General features: G+C 39.3%; 1 protein-coding gene across 1 annotated transcript in view; it reads left to right on the forward strand.

Annotated features, from left to right (window-relative positions):
- LOC140140129 (allatostatin-A receptor-like) overlaps positions 1 to 21,257 on the forward strand; it is a 29,496-nt gene that overhangs the window by 7,315 nt on the left and 924 nt on the right. The window contains exon 2 of the mRNA XM_072161969.1: positions 18,898 to 19,199. Within this exon, the coding sequence (XP_072018070.1) occupies positions 18,898 to 19,199 (302 nt within the window). The remainder of the gene's footprint in view (positions 1 to 18,897; positions 19,200 to 21,257) is intronic.

Genomic DNA, 21,257 nt, shown 5'->3' on the forward strand with positions numbered 1-21,257 from the left:
ATAAGATGTTTATGCATCTTGTTTTTACCAAGTATAAGCTGAACAAAGTATAGTACAAGGCATTATAGTGCTTCTCTTCTGAAGTTGAGAGTAACAATTTTGCAGTGGCAGCATCAAATTGTGTGTTGTTACCATAATTCCGCAGGCGTATCGTATACACACAGGTAAAGGGCAATTTGTACCCATGCTGACGATGCAGCCGTGCAAACTCACTGACAGTTCGAACTAGTTTCTTCCGGGGTGGGGCACTCACTAATAAATGGGTGACAGGGATGTGCGGCCACATTGACCCCCATTTTTCAACTCCGTCTCACCCAATGAACCCCCTTTTTATTTTACCGAACTCCCTCTCCCCCAATGACCCCCTTTTTTGTTTTCCCGTTACCAAAAGACCCCCTTTTTTCAAAAATTTTGGAGAAATTTCTGATAATCTCTCACAGAATTGTATGTATCCCCATGATCCACCAGTGGATCTTCTGCGACCCCTACGCAGAACTTCCAATAGTGGATTAACTGCACACGGTGGGCGCAAATGCCAATGAATCCACAGTCGGATTTTCTGCAAGCACGTGGCAGAAACTCCCTCCATATATAAACAAATCCAACAAGCCAAGTGATAGTCAGAATTCAGGCGGCCATTACTGGGTCCCGTTTGCACCAAACTGGTGTTGTTACTGCCGAATTGGGTGGATTAAATCCGCTTAAAAATTGGTGTTGAATAGTATTGTGTTGTAAACCTTTATCATTCTTTTGTGTAGGGGTGTATGTGTAACACAGGTGATGGAATGCAGTTTAATATCCCCGCCAAGGCCATGTCATTTCACATTTTAGGTGGAATACACCTAAGGGGACCCAGCTATGGCTGCCATTGAGGTGTAGGAATGCGTGAAAATGGATTCGTCTATAGCGCCGGTGGAATTAATTCTGCGCACAGTCACAGGGAATCCACTGACGGATTTTTGGCGCACGATATAATCTGAGACGATTAGGTCTACCTTAGGATTAAAACATTACTTTCAGTGCATGTACGATGATTATTTATTATACTTTTTTTTTATTTGTTATATTTCTTGTATCTTAATACCCACTGACGGATTCTCGGCGGACGTGCGCAGAAATTCCCCTCCGTATATAATGCCGGTGGAGTTATTCTGTGCGAGGTCGCAGGGAATCCACTGACGGATTTTCGGCGCATGTGCGCTGAAAATCCCCTCCATAGTGTAATGAAGCTGCTTTTTCCCCCTTATTTTAAATATGTCATAGGCTTATTATATTACTATATTAACGTGTGGCATAAATGTGCTGGTATTAACTAAACAATCCTTTAATAAATGTAGACCTTAAAATTCAGCATGATCAGATAATAATTACAAGTAGGCCTTAAATTTCAACATAAACAACTACAATGACGTCCGCACTGCCCTGGCACGATTAGTGCGCCCTCAAATAGGGGCGGAGTCAACCTTGCTGGAAGTTGCCGCGCCTAGCCAATCAGCGTTCAGATATTCCCCAGGATTTTGGCGCCGCGTCCTTTTTGATTCATTCCGTTTGTAGCTGTCTTAAAGTCCAGCAGGAAGAGTTTTTAGCTTAATATATTTTATCTTTTTGGCTTTGGAATCACCGAATTTGGACATTAATATCTGCAGGTGAGACATGTAGTAAGTGTTAGAGAAGCCACTGCCATGCCGGCAGTGGCCCCTGCCAAATCCGGTATTTGGTACTAAATTTTAGGCCTAATTAATGACTAAATCAACTAAATCAAATCTGGACATGTAACTGTTTATGTATTGTAAGCCGGCTCGCTGATGAATGGAGGCTGATGGGCCCCCCTGAGGTTCGTGATGGAGATGTGGTTACTGCAATGGCTGTGCAAAAGGTTTAATTCTTTGCTGTATAATATCTGGTATCTTCAGCCGTGCGACCCATTTATGAGAGCTTCTTTGCTCCAAGGTGTCAATGCACATTTAAGATGACTGATACTGCTGGATGAAGCAAAGGTTAACCAGGGTTTTTAATATTTGGTTTAAGCTTAGCATAGACCGTTTGGCCTATGCAGTGTGCGTGCATCGGTTAAGCTTTTACCTCAGCCATTGTAGTGAACCATATCTCTGTCACAGAACCGAGCCATGTACTTTTAAGCTAAATAACATCCCCCTCATTATTATAAATCAAAATCTTCCTGTGTCAACATTTGAACATCTAAAATAATAAACAACCCGCATTAACGCAAATGGAGTCTTGCCAAATTATCATTAATTCAATATTGTATGCACGCATGTTTAAGGTATGAACCGCGTGAGGATTTATGCGTGTTTTAGTATAGGTGTTTATTGCTTGAGGTCTGCTGGCCTGGTGCTCGTAATTTGGTGTTAAAAATAACACACTCTTTTTAAAGACTCCTTTCTGTTTCTTGCTAGGTTGCACTAAACTTTAGGCATAAATAACAGGTAGGCATTTGTCCTTTGTAAGCTTATGTATAAATGCCTTGTCATTTCTATCCCTCATTCATGTCATTACAGCATGTAAATCCACACCAAAAACATTGTATTAACTTACGGCTTTGACTACAACTATGTATAGACAGCTATTGCTGTTGATGTTATCCAGTGACAAAAGAGAAATATGACTGTGAACATTCTACATCTTGTGTTTCGTCTGCTTTACTAGTAATTAGGCCGTCCATTTACATGTCATTGTGACCCCAGCACGGGTCCGTCCCGTCCGTAAAAATGGTCTACCGCCCTCATATTATTCTCACAATCCCCTACCGGTTTTCCTGTTACACTGGCGTAGCGCGGCAGGATAAATCTTCTTTCCTAAGAAAATTGACCTCAAATTTATTTATTTTTTAATATCTGCAGTAGGAAAATGGAGAGTTTTGTGAGAACGCACCGAACCAGGATATCAACTTTCCAATCTGGTGAAAATGGATACGGAAGAGCGATCTGTCAAAATGTAATGCCCTACCAAAGCTTACGTGCAACTCCGATGGTGGATGGCAAAATTCAGGATGTTCCGTTAAAATGGATAATTGACACGGGGGCATCAGTCTCCATAATTAATAATCATGTGTTTGAACAAATCAATGTAGATAAACGGCCCGTATTAGAGCCTATTCAAAAAGTTTTGGTCCTAATGGAAGGACAACGTGTTCAAACAGTAGGTGTCGGGAAATTTGCTATAAAATTAAATGGAACCGAGTATAAGCAAGAAATATGGATAGCAAATACTCCTATCAATGGTATCTTAGGACAAAATTTCTTGTTTGATCATAACTGTCAGATAAATTTGCAAGATGAAGTAAACAACGGTATGCGGTGTTGTTGTGTCTTGTTATAAAAAGAAAATAATTAAATAAATAAATAAACCCTTCCTGACCCCTAAAGAAACGTGTACATAGATGAAATTTGTTAAATAAGAGAAAATTTAACGTTGAATTTAAAATTAAGCAAATATATTTTACGAAAGGTCTATTCTTTTTTTTTTTAAAGGAAAGTTATCGGCAAAATTGGGAAACATGGAAATTCAAGAAAGTAACGTGACTTTACGATCGGGGAAGCAAGTAGGAGCAGCTAGTAATCAGCCCTCAAATGAACAAATCACAGAGCAAGAAGGTGCGAGCGCTAGCTCTGCAAATGGAGCGACAAATCGTCCCCCAGCCCCTGTCAGGCAAACCCCTGGTCCTTCTAATGACCAAGAAAATAGAGATGGTCTATCTGATGGTTCTGTGCGTAGAAAGAACACAGAGACTGTGAGCCATTCCATTCCTCAGGTTCAAGAGGAGGAAGAGGAAGTCCCTTTTGAAGATGCGAGTGCCCTTCATGAATGGGCTGGTGGTGATCAAGGTAACGATCTTGCTGGTATGGTCAAAGAAATAAGAGAAAGTCTATCTCAGTTAGAGCTCGTCTCCAAAAGAGATCAAAATACCCAGCAGATCTCTAGTAACCCAACTCCACCCAGGCCTTCTGAATCTAGACCAAATCGCAGAAAAACTGAAAGTAAGCCACGAACTTACGATGGTACTTCTTCCTGGCCTGATTACCTGATACAGTTCAGAATGATTGCGAAATTAAATGGGTGGGCTGAGGAGGAAAAATTGTTGCATTTAGGAGGATCTTTGGACGGTGTTGCTCGTGAGATTTTGGGGGATATAGATGTTAGTAAGCGTGATACCTTTGAAGGTCTAGTCCAATGTATGGAAGATCGTTTTGGGCCTAGTAGGAAAGAGGAGATCTTTAAGACACTGTTGTGGAGCAAAGTTCAGAAACCAAACGAAGATTTCCCAGATTTGGCTTATGGTATTCGTCGCATGGTACGAAATGCTTACCCCAATGCTTCATATGACATGTTGGAGCAGATGTCCAAAGATCACTTCATGAAAGCAATTAGAGATCCTCATGTTCAGTATATGGTACAGTTCAAAGAACCTGACACCCTTGATGAAGCAATCCGCACTGCAATTAAACTTGCTGCTCGTGAAGAAAATGGACACCCAAAAATGGGGGGTAAAAAGTCAGCAGCGGTTTGTCGATCTATCCAATCAGAAATCCCGGATGCAACTGCTACCCGTAAACAAGGAGAACTTGAAGCGAGAGTGTCCCACATTCAGAGTCAAATTGATAGACTGGTATTCATGATGAACAAAAATCAGTCATCTGGATTTTCTGGCCAAACCCGTCATGTCAATGGACCATCTCCAGGTCACATCAAACTTAAATGTTACTTTTGCCACGAGGAAGGTCATTTCCAAAGAAACTGCCCACATAGAAATCAGAGAGTAAATTATCAAAAAAACTAGAGCAAGTCGATCTCGAGGGTCAGAGTTCGACACCGGGTAACCATTTGGAAAGACCCTTTGCAATGAATGAAAACATTGAATTGAGAAAAGATGGCGCATATATTTCAGGAAAGGTTCAAGGGGTAGATTTATCTTTGTTAATTGATTCTGGATCGTCAGTTACTATTATGAATCCCAGTATTTATGAACAAATTCCTGTCACACATAAACCTCCGCTTAAATTAGATGACCACATTTCAATGACGACCGCCAACGGTGAAAATTTGAAGTGTAAAGGGAAAGGCATTTTCAAATTAGAGGTAAATAACAAAACCATTGAGCATCCGATATGGGTAGCCGAAATAGATGAAAATGGTATATTGGGCTACGATTTCTTAGCACATCATGGCTGTTGTTTAGATCTAGCCAGTGGTGAGTTACAATTTGGGGAGTTACCCAAATCACCGTATGACGTTGACGAGTTCAATGAAAACCAATGTTGTCGTATAGCTAGCAATCTTGATGTGATATTGCCTCCTGAGAGTGAAATGCTTATTCCCGCGCACTTTGTAGATTTTCTTCCCAATAATACATGCGGAGTTGTTCAGCCTACCTTTGAGTTCACTGAGAAATATGAAGAAGTACTCATGGCTAAAGGAGTTGTAAATACGGGATCAGAAAACGTAGTGATAAGGATGCTTAATCCAAGTGATGAAATTCAGAGAATCTATAAAGATATGATAATTGCTACTTGTGAGCCTATTTCAGAGTCAGACATAATTCAGTTATCAGAAACCAATCAGAATGAAAATGTACATTGTAATTCTATTAAATCTGACCAAGTTGAAAACGCCAAACATGACCAAACTGAAACTATACCTGAGCACCTCCGAGACCTTTACAAAGAGTCGAGCGAAGGTTTAGATACATTTCAGAAAGACAAACTAAAGAAGCTTTTATTAAAGCACGAGTCCATATTTGCCAAAAATAAGCATGATTTAGGATATACCGAAGTGGTGCAGCATAAGATAGATGTAGGTGATGCAAGACCTATAAAACAAGCACCACGTAGGTTACCAATTCATCAACGAGAAATTGAACGACAGCAAGTTAGAGAAATGCTCGAACATGGTATAATTGAAGAAGCTAACAGTCCTTGGGCTTCCAACTGCGTTCTAGTCAAAAAGAAAAGTAAAGACCCCAATAAGACAGAGTACAGATACTGTTGTGACTTCCGGAAAGTCAACGAACTTGTGACACCGGAGGCCATAGCAATGCCTCGTATTGACGAAACTTTAGACTGTTTATCAGGAGCTAAATATTTTTCCACGTTAGACCTTCAGTCTGGATATTGGCAGATGGGTATTGAACCAGAGTCACGCCCCATTACGGCTATAAATACTTCGCTAGGCAGTTTTCAGTTTCGAAAATTGTGTTTCGGATTAAATGGAGCCCCCGCAAGCTTTGTGAAATTAATGACGAAGATCATGTCCAATTTACAGTGGAATATATGTTTGATATATTTGGACGACTTGATTGTATTTTCGAAAACGTTTGACGAAGCGGTGGTGAGACTAGACACTGTCTTTCAAAGACTAGCTAATGCTGGCTTAAAGTTAAACCCTGGCAAGTGCTGCCTATTCCAAAAGAAAGTACAATACCTAGGCTTTGAAGTATCTGAGGATGGCATTCATACATGTCCATCAAAAGTCCAAGCTGTAGTAGATTGGCCAGTCCCTGGAAATTTAACAGAAGTGCGTAGTTTTTTGGGGACTTGCTCTTATTACCGCAAATTCGTGAAAGATTTTGCCCAAATTGCCAAGCCATTATTTCTTCTCACAGAGAAAAACAGACCATTCATATGGAATGAGGAGGCTCAGGAAGCGTTTCAAACCCTGAAGAACGCCCTAACTTCTAGTCCAATATTGGCATACCCAAATGAGACCGACCCTTTTATAATCGATTGTGATGCAAGCGCTGTAGGTCTGGGATGCGTGCTCAGCCAAATTCAAAATGATGAAGAGAAAGTAATAGCTTTTTATAGCAAAACCTTAAACAAATCAGAGAGAAATTACTGTACCACCCGAAGAGAATTACTCGCTATAATTGTAGCTGTGAAACATTTCCGTCATTATTTGCTAGGTAAAAAGTTTTTGATTAGAACTGACCACAGTAGCTTAAGGTGGATTACTCAATTCAAATCCCCGGAAGGCCAATTGGCACGTTGGATTGAAGTACTGGGCCAATATCAATTTGACATAGAGTACCGACCAGGTAGATTTCACGGAAATGCAGATGGTCTCTCTAGAAGACCGTGCGATGGACACAACTGTGTTCAATGTGAAAGGATGGTCAAAAATATGGTCGAAAAACCGGTACATGTAGCCAAAAACAAGAAAGGCAGAAAATCAAAATCTGAGAAATCAAAAACTAGAACAGCCAAACTACCTATATCTGACAAATCCACTGAAAAAGTGAGAAAAGTTAACAAGTCAAATAAAGCCAGAAATAATGACTCATTTATTCAGAGCTTTAGTAACGAGGAACTTAAACAATGTCAATTAGAAGACCCAGAAATTGGGGAAGTGTATAGATGTTTTACCGAGAGTACTCAGAAACCGAAATGGGAAGAAGTGAGTACTCGTAGCCCGATTTTTTTGAAATATTGGGAACATTGGGAGGACTTTATATTAACGGCGGAAGGTCTGTTGTGTCTAGTCCGAGTAAATAGGGATCCCTGGAAAAGAAAGCCATTATTAGTGTTACCTGAAAAATTGCGTAAAGGCGCCTTACGACAATTGCACGATGCGAGATGTTCTGGGCATTTGGGTCAAGACAAAACACTCGAGCGTGTTAAGGAACGGTACTTTTGGGTGGGGCAACATCGGGAGGTCGTTGAGTGGGTCCGAAAATGTCCCAAATGCATACAAAAGCTAAAACCCACAAAATACGTAAAACCCTCCATGACACTCCACAATGTTGATGCCCCGATGGAACGATTAGAAATTGACGTATTGGGCCCGTTGCCCATCACGGATCGTGGTAATCGTTTCGTATTATGTATTGGAGATCATTTCTCCAAGTGGTTGACTTCTATACCCTTGCCAAATCAAGAGGCCAGCACTATTGCCCAAGTACTAATTGACAATGTTATAAGTATATTTGGAGTTCCAAAACAGATACATTCGGATCAAGGCTCCAATTTTGAAAGTAAACTTTTCAGTCATTTATGTGAGATGCTAGGTGTACGTAAGAGTAGAACCACTAGTTTCCACCCGTCAGGGAACGGTTTTGTGGAAAGATGGAACAGAACCTTACAACATTCACTCAAATTATACACTCAGAAAAATCAGAAAGATTGGGACCTTCATCTCCCGTATGTAAATATGGCCTATCGATCGTCGGTGCAAAGTAGCACTGGGTTTACACCCAATGAGGTATTTCTCGGTAGAAATGTGAAGTTGCCCGTAGACTTGATCATTGGTCAGAATAATCACATTAACAGAGAAAATCCAGTAGACCTTAATGAGTATGTCGAACAACAACGTGATTTCATGCACCAAGTACACTGTGCCACGAGACGAAATAACAAAAAGGCCAGTTTAAAACAGAAAAAACATCACGACAAAAAGTGTGCACCTGAAGGTCGACAAGCGATATTCTCTGTTGGTGAAAAAGTCTGGTATTTTAGGCCTGCCAAAAAGAAGGGAGTGTGCCCAAAATTACAATCTTTCTGGGAAGGTCCATACACCATAGTGGAACAAATTAATCACATTTTATACCGTATTGAGTTAAACCCAGGAGGAAGGAACATAGTGGTAAACGTGGGAAAACTCAAACTAGACCTATCTGAATCTAGAAATGAAGAAATCGACGATTTCTTTGATGAGCCTAAAGACATTAGGCCTATGACTGCTAATGTCCCAGAAACCCGGTCAAAAGGGGGACGAGTGATAAAGAAACCCCAGTGGTATGGGATCAGTCAATAGCAGATTACCAGGCCTACTGTATACCTCGTATAAAATTATAAATATGTCGTGTCTTTTACTAGGCCTAAATATGAGCAGGAAGTGACTAAAATAAAGCTTGATAAAAAAAATAAAAAAATAAAACGTCTCAGAAAGGCGTTTGTGTGGTTTTCTCAGCCCCTTGGTATATAAAATAAAAATAAAAATATGAGGGTTTATCCTCATCAAAATAAATATGAGGGATTATCCTCATCTAAATAAAATTGTTGTGTGTGTTTTTTTAGAATGCCGTTACGGTTAGAACCGTCGCCTGTGAATGGTGGTGTACAATATTTGAAGTGCTTCAAATGCGACAAGTTCGAGACGACAGACCGGAAAGCGTTAAGGGCTCATATTAAGAGTCACAAAGTGAACTATCGTTGCTCTTACTGCCCACACTTTACGCATATTAAAGAGCAAAGAGTACGAAGACATGAAAAGGAACATCACCCTCATATGGTTAACTTGACTTATAATCCGGTAGAGCAACTTCCTGACCTGGCAGAAGTGGTGGAGGCAGTATTCCCAGAGGAGGATTTTACCACATCAACTAGCGCATCCTACTATGAGGGATACCAAGCACAAGCAGAACCGTGGCCCATCACACCCGCTACTGAGGTTCTACCAGCTCCGGGCCCGGTAGGCGTTACTACAGAAACCCCAAGCTGGCCAAGCACAAACACCAACGCCCACGGTAATCAACAAATTCGCGCTCCAATTCCCCCCACTCTTCGGGAGATGCCTCCGGCAGGCACGCGGACAGGTGATATAGTCCAAGAAGCTCGGATGGAAGCCGCCCGCGACCCAACTATCCAGAGACTTTGGGAAGACCCAAGTCTGCTGGTCGGGGGCGTGACCTAACGCAAAATAACCGAGAGCGTGACCCTGCCGGACGGTACGAAATATACAAGCGTGGTAGAAGAGATGGAGAAACCTATAGAAGAATATGAGCGTCCCCATAAAAAACACAGATCACATAAGAAATCCCGTTAGTAAAATTTTAGAATTTAAGAGAATGTTCAGACAGTTATCTTGAGGCGTTTTGTTTAATAGGCCAAATAATAAAAATTTCGGTACAATTTCTGTTTCAGCAATTTGTTTTCTTTCATTCACAATTTTTGAAGAAAAAAATAAAAATAAGCCAGTTGGCAATTCAAAGTTTAGGTCTTTTCAATTTCAAATGATTACCAAAAACAAAACAAAAAGTCAAAAATAATATTAATTTTCATTCAGCAAATTTGTATCAACTGACATTCTCTGTTAAACAAATTAATTAAGTCCCTACTATACAATGGTTGTTGATTAACAACCCAATTTTACTTGTGAATAAAATTTCACGATTTTAATATTAATGCGGACAGTAGGTAAAGGTTGTGAGGAAAATAATATTCTGAATACGTGCTGTTTGGCATGTCAACCACCACTGTCTAGCATTAATAATTCCTTTAAAAAAAAAATATATAAACACATTTAAAAATACTGGGTTACCCATTGGTGCCGAGAAAGTTCTTTAAACTTTCGAATACTTGCTGCTTTAGGCAGGTGTACCAGGGAACGTCTAATTTTGGCGATAACCAGTTTTTTTTTGTTGAGATTATGTGGTTTATGCATTACTGTATGTCACTCAAGTTATGGCTGAGAAAAAAAAAAAAATGAATAAAAATGTTTAATATATGCACGAGGATTGTTTAAAATATACTTACCTTTTCACTGCAAAATTGCTTAGACCTTGAATTATAGCTGTTTCACATCAGTTCTGGTTACATATTTAGCCTTTAACAAGATGTCTTTGCGCGAATTTTCATTGAAACAAAAATTTAATATGTCTGATTTTCAAATTTAACCTTGCCAAAATGGCGTTTCCTAAAAATTTTCTGGCGCTGATTTTTATAAAGATCGCGTAATACGCGTTACTGCGCGTGTCTAGACGCAGTTTATAGGTGCGAGACATGTTTATGCTCCCAGTATGTATTGGTAGTTGTGTTTAAAAAAAACAAACATGGGTATCAGCAAAAATTCTTTAAAAAGAAAAGTTTTGACAATTCCAATTTCTATTTGTTGTCAAAGGCCAAATTTCTCTAAACCCTTATAGGTTTTCATTCTTCAGCCATAATAGGTATGACAATTTTTTTATTGCAAAAGATTTGCAATGTTTTGAGAAATCTTGAAGAAATTCAAGTGGTTCAATTGTTGGTTTTAAGAAATAAAAATAAAATTTAGAATGTTCGCATAAAATAAAATGTTTCTATTTTTAAAAATCCGTGTAGATGACCTTTGACCGTATTGCCAATGTAATCAAAGCGGTGTTATGAATTTATGAATGAATGAAACTTCCGAGACAAATTTAAACTTCAGAGACCTTTTGGTAAGTTGGGATATGGTCAGAGTCATCGTAATGTATAGGTACGTCAGTTGACATTTATGGTGGATCTATGAGGATTTTCTACTGTGTGTTTTGAAGAAAATAGGATGCACGAAGGTTAAGCTTCTGTACTAAAACGTACTGGCAGTGGGAAATAAGCTCTGCGTGAGTTAACCTGTGTGTAGTAGAAGTAACCTCATAGATTGCAGTATGGTGTACAGTTGATGTACCTGATATAAGGATTTCATGTGAGTCTTACTGGTTCAGAAAGTCGCTTCATTATTTTTATTTGTTTGTAGTGTGTCAGATTATTTCCCCCTGGAAATAATCTTCCGCCCGGTTGGGAAGAGTGTAATGAAGCTGCTTTTTCCCCCTTATTTTAAATATGTCATAGGCTTATTATATTACTATATTAACGTGTGGCATAAATGTGCTGGTATTAACTAAACAATCCTTTAATAAATGTAGACCTTAAAATTCAGCATGATCAGATAATAATTACAAGTAGGCCTTAAATTTCAACATAAACAACTACAATGACGTCCGCACTGCCCTGGCACGATTAGTGCGCCCTCAAATAGGGGCGGAGTCAACCTTGCTGGAAGTTGCCGCGCCTAGCCAATCAGCGTTCAGATATTCCCCAGGATTTTGGCGCCGCGTCCTTTTTGATTCATTCCGTTTGTAGCTGTCTTAAAGTCCAGCAGGAAGAGTTTTTAGCTTAATATATTTTATCTTTTGGCTTTGGAATCACCGAATTTGGACATTAATATCTGCAGGTGAGACATGTAGTAAGTGTTAGAGAAGCCACTGCCATGCCGGCAGTGGCCCCTGCCAAATCCGGTATTTGGTACTAAATTTTAGGCCTAATTAATGACTAAATCAACTAAATCAAATCTGGACATGGAACTGTTTATGTATTGTAAGCCGGCTCGCTGATGAATGGAGGCTGATGGGCCCCCTGAGGTTCGTGATGGAGATGTGGTTACTGCAATGGCTGTGCAAAAGGTTTAATTCTTTGCTGTATAATATCTGGTATCTTCAGCCGTGCGACCCATTTATGAGAGCTTCTTTGCTCCAAGGTGTCAATGCACATTTAAGATGACTGATACTGCTGGATGAAGCAAAGGTTAACCAGGGTTTTTAATATTTGGTTTAAGCTTAGCATAGACCGTTTGGCCTATGCAGTGTGCGTGCATCGGTTAAGCTTTTACCTCAGCCATTGTAGTGAACCATATCTCTGTCACAGAACCGAGCCATGTACTTTTAAGCTAAATAACATCCCCCTCATTATTATAAATCAAAATCTTCCTGTGTCAACATTTGAACATCTAAAATAATAAACAACCCGCATTAACGCAAATGGAGTCTTGCCAAATTATCATTAATTCAATATTGTATGCACGCATGTTTAAGGTATGAACCGCGTGAGGATTTATGCGTGTTTTAGTATAGGTGTTTATTGCTTGAGGTCTGCTGGCCTGGTGCTCGTAATTTGGTGTTAAAAATAACACACTCTTTTAAAGACTCCCTTTCTGTTTCTTGCTAGGTTGCACTAAACTTTAGGCATAAATAACAGGTAGGCATTTGTCCTTTGTAAGCTTATGTATAAATGCCTTGTCATTTCTATCCCTCATTCATGTCATTACAGCATGTAAATCCACACCAAAAACATTGTATTAACTTACGGCTTTGACTACAACTATGTATAGACAGCTATTGCTGTTGATGTTATCCAGTGACAAAAGAGAAATATGACTGTGAACATTCTACATCTTGTGTTTCGTCTGCTTTACTAGTAATTAGGCCGTCCATTTACATGTCATTGTGACCCCAGCACGGGTCCGTCCCGTCCGTAAAAATGGTCTACCGCCCTCATATTATTCTCACAATCCCCTACCGGTTTTCCTGTTACAATATATAGCACCGGTGGAGTAATTCTGCGCACGGTCTCAGGGAATCCACTGGCGGATTTTCGGCGCACGATGAGACGAATAGGCCTACCCTGGAATTCATATCTCTTATGAAACAAGCTAGCATAATATTAAATCATTGCAATTCATGAGAGGATTAAAACGTGCGCCGAAAATCCGTCAGTGGATACTCTGCGACTGTGCGATGTATGTACTGCATGTACGATGATTATTTATTATACTTTTTTTTTTTTTTTGTTATATTTCTTGTATCTTAATACCCACTGACGGATTCTCGGCGGACGTGCGCAGAAATTCCCCTCCGTATATAATGCCGGTGGAGTTATTCTGTGCGAGGTCGCAGGGAATCCACTGACGGATTTTCGGCGCATGTGCGCTGAAAATCCCCTCCATATATAGCACCGGTGGAGTAATTCTGCGCACGGTCTCAGGGAATCCACTGGCGGATTTTCGGCGCACGATGAGACGAATAGGCCTACCCTGGAATTCATATCTCTTATGAAACAAGCTAGCATAATATTAAATCATTGCAATTCATGAGAGGATTAAAACGTGCGCCGAAAATCTGTCAGTGGATACTCTGCGACTGTGCGCAGAATTACTCCATCCGCACCTATATACGGACGGGAGTTTCAGCGCACGTGCGCCGAGAATCCGTCAGTGGATTCCCTGCGACTGCGCAGAAACACTCCACCGGCGCCTAGTATATACGGAGGGTTGTTTCAGTGCATGTGCGCAGAAAATCCGTCAATGGATTCCTTGCGTCCACCGTGCACAGTTAATCCACTCTCGGAAGTTCTGCGTAGGGGTCGCAGAAGAGCCACTGGTGGAATACATAACTCAGAATTGCCCTATTTTTTATTATTTTTATTCAATTTTGTATAAACTTTTATGTTGCAGGGCCTAGATTTCAATGAGAATCACAGAATCGATTCTCGTAATGACTCTCGTAAGATTCGGTTGCGAGAGTCAACTTCCCTCATTGTATCATACAGTAAGTGCAGTGATTGTGTATTTTGATTCTCGCAAACCAAGACGAAATCTAGGCCCTGTGTTGTCCCAAATTTTCCCAAGTCTCACTGAATGACACGGGTGAATGACCCCTTTTTGGTCAGATTCTCCCCAGTCTCACAAAAAGACCCCTATTTTGAGACCAGACCCCTTTTTTGGTGTCTAGGCTCTCACCGAAAGATCCCTAGTTCGAACTGTTGTCTGCATATTCCCTGTCACTTCCAGAGTCGAGTGCCCCCCTGTTTCTTCTGGTTTCTCTACATTTCTGTGTTTGAAAACAAATTACATGTATTACTGTATTGATTCAATCCATCTGTAAAAGACAGATCATGTACCTTCATTTGTCATTCCTGCACTGAGGATAGACCTGGAAAAAAAGGTTTACTTTATTCTGCTTCTGCTCATATAAAGAAAAACTTAATTGATGGGATTGGGAAATACACTATACAGCAATGTAGGAAGTTTCCCTCCTGAGAATTTCCCATAATTTTCTTTTGCACTTCTTTATCTACAGAAGCAGAATTTCCCTCCAAATCACAAATTATGTGGCAAGCAGCTGCGCCGATTGCCTCCGTTTTTCCAGGCCTGTTCCTGGGTGTTCCTTAAGTGACACATTAAAGTGTTTTTAAACCTTTAACTTGTATGTGCTTGCTTTATTTACGGTACATTATAACTTCCCTTCATGCTGTATACTTAGTACATTATAACTTACCTACATCCTGTCGATAATCAGATGTGATAAATAGCGATTGGCCCTCTCCCACTTGAACAGACTTGAGACTGTCACACACAATTTTTGTCCCTCTCCCACTTGAACGGACTTGAGTGTGTCACACACAATTTTTCAGAAGTACTACATTTACATCAGAATAATACAAAACAGGTGTGGGTCTGCACTGATCGGTCTGAACTGACAAAATTGTGCTCATCTTTAATTTTAGTTTTACGTAAGGCCAAATTAAAAAATAAACATGTTTCATGTCCCCTCCCGCTTCCTTTTTTAAGGTTTCTTCAATTATATTTATTTTTTTTAATTCAGTTGTAACGTTCCAAAAATATGTCTAGGAAGTAGAGATGCTTTCTAATATATTACAGGGGTGTGAGTGACCACAGATAAAAAGAAAGTTTGAAATTGGGAAAGCTCCTTTACTTTTGTACAGAGGAAGTGCAGAAAAATGATAAAATCTAAGATCAAAAAGTCTCATATCTCTGATATAAGAAACACTTTTGGAAGGTCTTGTGATAAATAGAGGGGCCTACCTCTGAGAAAAACAAATAAAAAAGGCGCTCCTGCTTTTCCAGGCATTATTGTACGCTAAAACTGCTCTCTTTAATTAGTCTAATTATGGGTATTTACACCGATTTTACGATAAAAACACCTCTTCCTCCTTTTTTTTCAAAAACCAGGATGTGAAACATGCTTTATTTTTTACTTGGCCTGAAGTTCATAGTCCCATACCATTTGTAAGAAATTTAAGCAACATGCTTGATAAAATATGTGCAATATTAGTATATTATTGTGCGTGGTGTGGTTAAGCCAATCGGGAAAACCATGCAGGACTTTGCAGGTACAGGCAATCTGCTTCTACTTGGATGAGCCTTGAGGGTGCTAGGGATCATGCAGGCATCTACAAGTACTACACTCTGAAATGGAATGTCAGAAAGCAGATAGGGTGAAGAGGAAATAAATCAAAGAGGAATTAATTACACAAACAGAAAAGAAAGCTTATTTACAGACAACAACAGTGAATGACACAGGGTTGCTATTAGCTTTTAAAATGATACAGTACTTGTGAAGTATGAGAAGAAGTTTTGTGAGGCCCGAATCATACTGTTTATACCGTTTCTGGCTAGATTCAAGTGAAAACTTTGGTTTAAATTTCTGTGTACAAATATTTTTTTTTCAAAATACAATTTACAATTAATGCTCCTTCCTTCCATCCCAATTTTCTTCACTAGTCTTGTTCTTTGTACTGTTAGCACAAATTTAGACTATGCTAACTTAGCATGCTTGTCTGGGATCCTCAACGTTTATCCTACAGGAACTAAAATTTAAAAAGATCATCCAAAGCAAATCATGGAAATGGTACGGTACAGTGGCCCTTAAAACTTGATTCTGAGTTTCATGTCTACGCTTGTGTGTGAATTCTTTACTGCGATTTAAAAAAATTGAAATAAAATGTGGTTGAATTCATTTGCATTCCATTTTTTTACTCGGATTGCAATTTGCATAAATTTACTAAACGTACTATACCTGCTGGAATGTGCCTTGGTAAATCTTTCAATTCTTCAATACGCAAACTTGTGCCCGATGTCTGCGTTTGATTTGTTATTCCGCATTTTGACTGTACTAATGAAACTTTGGAAAATAACGAATAATGAAAAGTTACCAGATTATATTTTGGAAAATACATGTAATTATGTGACTGGAAACTTGGAATCAAGTGCCAAGGGCCTGATCTTAACCTTAATCTCATGAATTTGTAATTGTTTGAGCATTGAGATCCAGAGTCGAAAATGTGTAGGCCTACCGTGCGAAGGTTTGGTGAAAGTTGACCAATATTTTAGCATGTTTCTGCACGGAGCAACCGTTTCAACACAGATATCGACTTCTAATGACGACCCGGAGCAACTTTTATCGAATTCAATTCCCAACATTTGCAGTGTAGGCCTATTACAAACACACAATTAAAAGTCGTCTTCATATTGGTTCAATTTGAAGCATGAGCAAGTGATGGCATAATAAAAGTCAAAATATATAAATTCACTATTTGTTTTGAAGTCGACTCAGTCAGTACGCATACCATGCATTGCGATGCGGTATCACAATAAAAATTATACATTTTAAGTTGAATGTGGCAAGCAAGTTGCGTTGAGTTACGGCATAAAGTATCCGGAATGCACCCACCGCAAAACAATTGCGGCGTAGTATGAACGGGCCTGCAGTGCACTACTCTGCTACTATCTGTGGTTCACCTCTTGAAAGTTTGGTAGTGACGTCAACATTTTTTGTGGCTGCGCCGCAAATGTGTGGGCAAACTGCCCTTGGCCTTGCACGCTGCTGGCGTGCTTGTACACTCTGTGCGATTAACGTTACACATGCAGTTCGATAACTGCGCACAGCGAAATACGTAACCATGCATTGCCTACATGTACGTCACTACCGAACTTTGATGTGAACCACAGTCATGACAGTATACTCATCATGTACTAATTTGATATACGTACATGCGTATGGCTGATTCGATCAAATGATGTGTGTTAGTACTGAGTGTTTACATGACATATTAAAAGCTTACCATGTCTGATTTATATCCAATACACGATGTTATCCTGAGACGATTCGTCTCAGATGTGATCGGTCATGTTTAGTAAATTAGTACATGAGTACATGACATGAGCTGTACATTGACAGTATCATCATGACTGTCATCATGCTGTGACTGTGTCATGCATGAGTGTACTGCACATTTTTTGCCGATTGCTCTGACAGTGTACATTACCATGCATAGGCTAGCGGCAGCGCCATTGCCTCGCACAGTACATTGAGTTTATATCATGATGAACAAAACTGAATTGGAAAAGAGAATGACAAAATAAACTGAATTTTGAAAGTGTATTTTGCATTCTCGTATCCCGGCATGCCGGTCTCGTATATATTTTCGTTTTCTTCTCTGGTAATTACGGCGTGTGCTAATTGTGTGCATCATCGGGATCGGTTCAGCCCAAACGGAAAGATCGCGGGCCAGACTTGATAGTCGAATCAATCGATCACAGAATCAGAATCCATCGCATAGTCCATCAGTCCTGGAATTGCTACGCACGATTATTTGCCCCGCCATGTTTATAGTTTCGGGATCGGGGTCGAAATACTTAGGCTACTATCGCGCAAAAAAGTAAATTTGGCGGCGCCCTATAAAAAATCGTAACTCAATAGGGGCCGACACGGGTGTAATATGTCGGGCATTGTGAAAAATCTAAACATTTTGCTTTGGACCTCGGAATATCCCTCGGGGCTACGCCCCTCGGGATATTCCTCGGTTCCAAATGCAATATGGTAGCGCGCAATCCAAATACGGCAGCCAGCGCGCGCGCAGTTTGTTGGACGCACAATACGGCGAACGCGGAAGTCAATTGTGTGCGACATTGGAACAATTACGCATTTTGCGGTCAATTGTGAGATATTAATGACCTCGATTTGCGTTCGCGTTTTTGCAAATAATAAAATATGATTGGATCGCACGCATCGCGTTTATTAATGAGGTTATGAATCCAATTTGGTACTTTGTTACTTAATTCACGTAATTGGATCATTTTCTGCACAATTAGCAGTATTCAAATATTTATTTTTGTAATCAGTGCAAATTTTTGTATACTATAGCACACATCTAGAAAATTATGCTAGGCTAGTTTCATTTTCTGTGTTGTAACAACTCAATAAAGTAAGTGCAAATGAGTGCGACCAACATAATGATATCGAGTCAGCGTTACGCAAAATTGTACGCGCGTTGGCATTACTCGGAAAGTTGACGCAACGACTTACATCAACTTACTGAGTAATGCCAACGAACACTTTCTATGAGTGTGGACTTGAACTGAAAGGCCCTGTACAAACCAATAGGGATTTCGCCGCGAGGGTGTCCTCTTTGACAGACGTGAGAAGTGGGTAAGTGCAAAAGATGGAACAACCCCGACCGAAAGAAAGAATACTCTCCCCCTCTCTCGGAGTCGAACAGTTTGCAAATGTTTTGTCAAAATCTCTTAAAAATTGTTATTTCACATTTTCTCTTTATGATTCTGTGTTGTTAGGTGATCTCTTCATACTACTCGTCGTCGTTGTAATGCACATCACAGAATTCTTCCCCCAGACGTGGCCTTATCTTTGGCGTTATCATGCCCAGTGTTGGCTTCACAGATTTGCAAGATTTCTAGGCTTTAACAGCACTATCTTTACTAGTGTTGCTATTGCTTATGATAGATTTCTTGCCGTTGTAAGACCACTGGAGTTCAGGAGTAAATACATGTACGCCACCAAACGCACCGTACGCATCATTATCATTGTATGGATCGCCGCATTTCTTGCTGCTATTCCATGTGCTTGGAATTTTCGAGTAAGTGCTAACATCAAAATCGCTTTTTCTGTAATAAAGGTGCTATATATAATTACCAAATTTGGTGTGTAGGACATTTGGGTCAATAAAATGAAAAAAAATCACCTAATTTGCCTATTTAATTAGCGGCCATCTTGGATTTGAAGATGTCAAATTTCAAAATATTCTTTGGAACCACAAAAATGAGCTAGAAACTTGGTTTTTATTTTAGATGAAAGAGAAAAATTCCTTTAAAAAGGAATGTGGCGCCCAATGTGAGCTAGACGGGATATGGTGAATTCCATGGTGATTAGATTTGGTATTATAATGATTTTTTTAGGGAAGAGTAGAAGATGATCAAATACGAGAGAAATGCTTCATGGAATGAAGCTTTCGTGTCAATTTCCGATTATGTGGGGTGGGAGTTCTGTTTTGGGGGCCGTTGTAGTGAGGATATTGCTTTGGATATTGAATATTGTTGAATTTCGTTATTCAGGGCCTAGGGTATATGATGGATAACTAGAAGACACAAATAAGTAAGCTTCCCCCTAGTCATCTATACAATCATTCTTGTCACACGACGAATTTCGACAAAGTCATGTAAACGTAATTTCGTTTTTCACCCGACCTCCGTCCAGAAACAATCCTGAAATGTTGAAAACTTGGGGTCGGCGCACTCATGCCAGTTTATAAGGTATAGGCTACTCTGTGTCTTTTGTAGCCAACCATGTGGCTAAGAGAGGCTAGGAAATACTTAAACTAATACAAAACAATCATACCCTCCTTTCATATCAAACAATACCAAGAAATTGACAGGCCTGTTAAATCAAGGGTAAGATCGATCGTTATTCTTCATGAAACGGGCACAGCCCATTTTTATGTTATTAATTCTGCTAAAATTAATTAATAAATAACAAAATTACGTCATAATTATGACTTTAAGTCGGCCATAGAACTCTATTTTAAACAGACAAAATTGCCATTGGGGTTTCTTTCACTTTACCTTGCTAGGAACCCTTCCCAGCAGTTAGGCATATTACAATAAATATTATTTTTGCAAATAAACTTCTGACCTTCAACACAGTCATGTCTTCCAAATTTATTCCTTTCTCTGCTGACCAAGATTGATTTTCGTTAATTAATGTTTTGTTTTTTATCAGAGATAGTCACCACAAAGATACTGAGCTGTATTCAAGCACATAAACCAATTAGTGATTTCATGTTTGGTCAGTGGTTGTGTTGGTCAACTATAATTAATTGGTGTTGGTTTAAGGATTAGGTGCACTGTGTGCAATCACTATGGACCACAATGGCCTCATTTAAACAGTCATAGTGCAAAATTTGACCTTAATTTGCAAAGTATGAGTTTTTGTACTCACATTTTCAAAGGTCATTCAATGAATGCACAAATGTATTGGGGTTAAAGAACTGTGCCCTGATAGATGAGCATGTTGTAGATTCTTCACACTGTAAACAACTAGTTCATGTGCAAACATGTTCAAAACATACATAATTAGAATGGTCAAATGTCACCGTCTATCGGGTTCTAAGAGGCGGTAAACTTGTTTAAACCATACAAAGGTCACGGGTTACTTGGTGTTTTTATAAGTCCATTAATTTTGTATTTTAAACAAAGAATATACACACATCATTTTATCCCGTGCATATCAGAAAACAATAATAAAATAAAATCCTAGCATATTGTGGTTTTATTTCTGAGCTGGGCATAATTTTAGCAAAACAATTAAGGAGTAAATCTAGCAAGAGTGAAATTAGAAGCCTTTCACAAAGTGATGCCTATATGTGGCACTTAATTTATGACAATTTGTTGTGAAGATAACATGATAAAAGTTTATTTGCTTTTTGAGATACAGATTTTTTACTGTAAAATTGTTATAATATCGCCACTTGAAAAACAATAAAATACATACTAAATATCACTGCTTGAAAAACAATAAAATACACAAATAGTATAATACATTTTATTGCGCAAGATGCTTCACTCCAAATTTCTCGGGAACCGTAATTGCGATTTTTGTGGAATAAAAAGTATGTGAAAGAAAAAAGTTACTGGAAGGA

This window comes from Amphiura filiformis, chromosome 2 (genome assembly GCF_039555335.1).
Source record: "Amphiura filiformis chromosome 2, Afil_fr2py, whole genome shotgun sequence".
Taxonomy (NCBI): Eukaryota; Metazoa; Echinodermata; class Ophiuroidea; order Amphilepidida; family Amphiuridae; genus Amphiura; species Amphiura filiformis.